Genomic DNA, 4,594 nt, shown 5'->3' with positions numbered 1-4,594 from the left:
TAGACAACTTCTCAAACTAAACAGTTTTCGCAGCTTAGCTGAACTGCTCCAACTTCATGGCTTCTCTTGTAATCGTTAACAATCATTTTGCATTGCTCAATCATTCGAACCGTCAGTGCATCTATTCCTGTCCTTCCAGCACTAATTCTATCTTCAGCAACCATGGATACAGAGGGCTGTTAACTGTTTGGCGTCACAGAGGAGAAGAAAGCTTGTCTAATTTATCTAATTGAATGGGAAAGACTTAAGCTTGGATGATAAGCCAGAACAACAATGATGAATTGATTATCTTGATTTCTCTTTTGCTTATGTTGATATGCTCTGGCCACACAATTACTTGCTAACCTCAACACGGGAAGCTCAGATGAATCCCAGACGAAAAGGCAAGATGATGTTGGAAAGATCCGGTGGAAAATATAGATGACACTAGTTTGAGACTTGAAGGAAAGATGAGGAGATAGGATGACCAACAAAAAAGCAAAGAGGAAGGAACCTGGGAATCAAGAAATCCCGGGAGCATGAGTGGGATTAAGTTACCTAAAAAAGAGTGGGCAAATAATGAATGCCAGGGGAACTTGGAATTCTCAGGAAACCTCGTTGAGAAACATATATATCAAACATAGTAAATTTAATTTCTTGACTAGAGTTTTCATAAAAATACAAGAAAAGAAAAGAAAATATTTGAACCAAAACAACAGCTGAAGGCATAACTGTGGTATATATCATCCGTGATACAAACAGACATGTTACCAAACCAAGGGAGGTGTTAAAAGTTAACGTGGTTAATGGCCATCAGAAATTCATTTTAAGCTTTTCACGGCCACTTAATATAATTTTCTCTCTTACCCAATAAGATTTCAAATAAACCTACACAACACAGCATTTCCATTGCTGCAAGTAACAGATAATACCACTGACAGTCCATATTAACGAACTTAGAGGCAGTATAACTCATCTAAAAGAAAACAACAACAGAGAGCAACAGCATTTGACTACTGTCATCTTCAAGGTTGTTGTTTATGTATTTTATATAGATAAACAAAGAACATAACTTCTTCCTTGTTTTGTTTTGTTTTAAATTAAAGACTGCTGTTGATATATGCAAGAAATGATTTTTTCGAGGGGGCAACCAATGAATTGTGAAATGTTTTAAAATACAATGGCACAGGTAAAGCAGCTTTCTAATTCTATACATCTCAGCTTCTCCCTATCACGGTCATGGCACTAGTATCTATTTACTCTACTTGCTAACACAGCATGACAATCAAGAAACAAGGTTAGCAAATTTGTCAGTTCAGCTTGACATACAGCTCCCCAACTTAAACTATCCCTTTTAAAATAAACAAACGAATGAATGAACAACACTTTGGTTTCTTGCTAACGGCAGATATTTAGCCCAATGAATGCAGTAAATACCTTGTTCCGAAGGCAATGAGATATCATGTTTTGCAATCAAGTTAGTTTTCCTATATTTCAATGCCCAGAGTTATGAAAGATGGCCCAAAAGCCAACCACCCTGTCCATTCAGTCGAAACAGATATACAAAAGATTAAATTCAATGAAAATAAAGAAGCAACCTTTCTCAGTCTTCCATTGTGTCAAATGAACACCAATTCAAATATGTAGTCAGATTAACAATTTTCCGGTTTTGAAAGTATTCCAAGAATACAATGATTAAATAAGAAATTAAAGCTGTCTTACATAACTTGAGTTGCTTGCAAATGAGAAAGCTGTGTTTTCTAACAGCTAGGCTCTAGTTGAAAATGGAAAATAGCTATACAAGTAAAGGAAATGGGCATTCAAAGAACTTGCCTCTCAGCAGCTTCAGCAACAATGGGCAATCTAGGGGCTTGACCCAGCAAGCAAGAAGAAGAACCATAAATCAAGCACACCAACAGGAACAAAAACACAGTGCTATCCAAACTCATCATCAAATCCAAGCCCAGGCCACCTCTTGGATTGAAGCTTCTCTCCAAGAGGTCAGGGAATATCAACAGCACATCAAGGACGATGGCTTGCATCGTATTGAACCTCACAAATCTGCTAAAATTAGGGTTTCTCACAACAACAAAGTAAAGAGTCAGGAATACCAGAAACCCATTGAAAGGGAAGCTCTTGAACACTCTTATTGCGGGAACCAGAGGCTGTACGATAGCTTGAACAGGATAAAACTGAGTGATGACGTACTTGCCATATTGAATACCGTCAAATAAAGGATAGAAATAACAAAGGGCTGAAATCAAACGGTCGGGAACGTCAACTGAGTCATCGCCGCCATTGGATTTGGCGATTATGAGTCTTCTGAACTTACAGGGATTCCTGAATTTGTCCGGAAGATTGTTTAGAGTGAGAAGAGAGGGATGTACACGGGAAAACAGGAAGGCGGATTGTGGTTTGGGAGAGAGGTTGATGGACGCCATTGGGGAAAGGAAGCTAGACCTGGCCATCGAAGAAAGTATGGAGGGGGCAGGAAAATTGGAAAATTGGGACAAAGATAAAGTGATTTTCTTCTATTTTTATCATTTTGGCAGTAAGTCAATGAAGAAGATTTTTCATGATGCTTTTTCCGTCTTAAAGTGAGCCACGACCATCACTCTTCAGACCTCAGATTCAGATGTTCCAGGCTCAAGTACTCCTTATTGTTACATACAAGGGAAAAAAAATATATCATACAGTTAAAAAAAATTACTTAATTATAATAATTATATTTAAAATAAAAACTTAGACTAAAATGTCTTAAATTAATCAACATAGGTATACTAATTATTTTTTATTAATGTAAATTATGAGGAGTGACTTAAAAGATGTATAATAAATATTTATTGAAATGTTTGATTTTATTTATAAAAAAATACAAATTAAAAGTAATGGTTTCTCTAATAATGAAAAATAAAAAAAAACATAATAAAATACCCACACTCATGAAAATTCAACCCGTCATTGAATATGTAAGGAATTAGCTGAAGGATTGGTGTTTGAAATTATAATCAAATAATCATTAACAAAATATTTTATTAAATTGATTAAAAAATCATTGGCTCTATGGTTGGCCATTCAAATCGACCCATTTAATCAGTTTTTTCATCTTCTTCTTACCAGACTAGTTAAACTAGTTAAACTGTTTTGCAATACTATGCTTTAACAAATTATACAAGTTAAGTTTGGCTTATAGTCCTTTTTAATTTATACTGTGCTTGGTTTTGCACTCCAAAGTTATTAAACCAATCAAAATAATTGGTTCAATGGTTCGTCATTGAACTCGACCCATTTAACTGGTATTTTTTCTTCTTCTTATCATACTAGTTAAACTGTTTTTCAATATTATACTTTAACAAATTACACAATCTAGGTTTAATTTATAGTCGTTTTTAATTTTTATTTTGCTTAGTTTATAATCCTTTTTAATATTTTCCATGTTGGGGTTATTTGTAGCTCTCTCAGCAGAGAAATCTGCATCCTTTTTACATAAGATGGTGATGTAAATGGTGAGAATATCTTAGCCCTGTCATTACTACATAGGGAGGCTCATGCGTGCATATCATGGGCTTGACTTGCACATTCTTTCTTCTACTTTCCCCGCCTCCGATCACGAGCCCCTGATCCCTCGATCATCTTTCTTCTAGCTTTTAGTTTTGTCTGGCAAAATTTTTTGTTCAATGGTTTACCATTCAACTTAACCCATTTAGCGGACCACTTAAACCGTTTTCCAATACTGTGCTTTAAGAAATTATACAGGCTAGATTTGAGAAAAAACCAGAGGTCTAAGAAATTAATTAATTGAAACTAAGTCTTTAAGTTTCAAACTCTAAAAATTTATAAATTTATTTTTTAATTTTGTTATGATAAATTTACAACTTGTATTTCAAATTTTAACAGGAAAATTTAATTTATTTATTATTCAATCATATTAAAATTTTTAAAATAAATTACAAATTTATCACAGTAAAATTACAAAACTAAAAGAAGATTTCTAAATTTTTAAAATTTAATTTTTGAAACCTAATTTTGAATTATTTTAGGTTGGTTGGGCCTAATGTCTTTTTTAAAAAGTAGCAAAAATTATAAATTATATTTTTAATAAAAATTTGTATAAAATTATAATTTTTACTAATAAACTCAAAAATATAAATAATTGCATTTAACTTTATTTGGGTCAATGGATTGAACTTATCCCTTATTTTAAATAATTTAAATTTTTAAGTTATTTCCAAAAATCTAAAAATAAAATTTCAATTTTCAACTATTGTTGAATAAATATCAATTTTTGTGACTTTTCATTATCAAAATATTTTAAATGTAATGTACTTAAATCTACTTTTCTTTTTAAATGAATAATGTTTTAATTAAACTATACATTTATTATGGCAATATAACTTTTATTTATTCTGCATTTTTTTGGCCTGCATTTTTGAATTCACATATTTTAAACCTTGAAAAAAATATAATAATTGATTTCTATAGTTTTTTCAATTTTTTTTAGTCTTTATAAGTTTTATCAATATTTTCAGTCATTATAATTTTAAAAAGATAGGTGGCCTTTGTATTTTAAGTTCTTATTTTTTTAATGTTTTTAATCCCTATAATTTTGAAAGAA

The 4,594-nt window shown here is 31.9% G+C and overlaps 1 protein-coding gene across 1 annotated transcript; it reads right to left on the bottom strand.

Annotated features, from left to right (window-relative positions):
* Positions 1 to 1,565: 1,565 nt before the first annotated feature.
* On the bottom strand, positions 1,566 to 2,523 carry LOC129298540 (protein TIC 20-v, chloroplastic-like). The gene has a single exon (XM_054936958.1). It carries the CDS (start codon positions 2,445 to 2,447, stop codon positions 1,800 to 1,802), a length of 648 nt encoding a protein of 215 aa, XP_054792933.1. The 5' UTR covers positions 2,448 to 2,523; the 3' UTR covers positions 1,566 to 1,799.
* Positions 2,524 to 4,594: the final 2,071 nt, after the last annotated feature.

This window comes from Prosopis cineraria, unplaced genomic scaffold, assembly GCF_029017545.1.
Source record: "Prosopis cineraria cultivar Desert tree isolate PC_DT_omini unplaced genomic scaffold, ASM2901754v1 PC843, whole genome shotgun sequence".
NCBI classification, from domain to species: Eukaryota; Viridiplantae; Streptophyta; class Magnoliopsida; order Fabales; family Fabaceae; genus Prosopis; species Prosopis cineraria.
The sequence above is the reverse complement of the archived record's forward strand: the minus strand, read 5'-3'. Positions and strand labels throughout refer to the sequence as shown.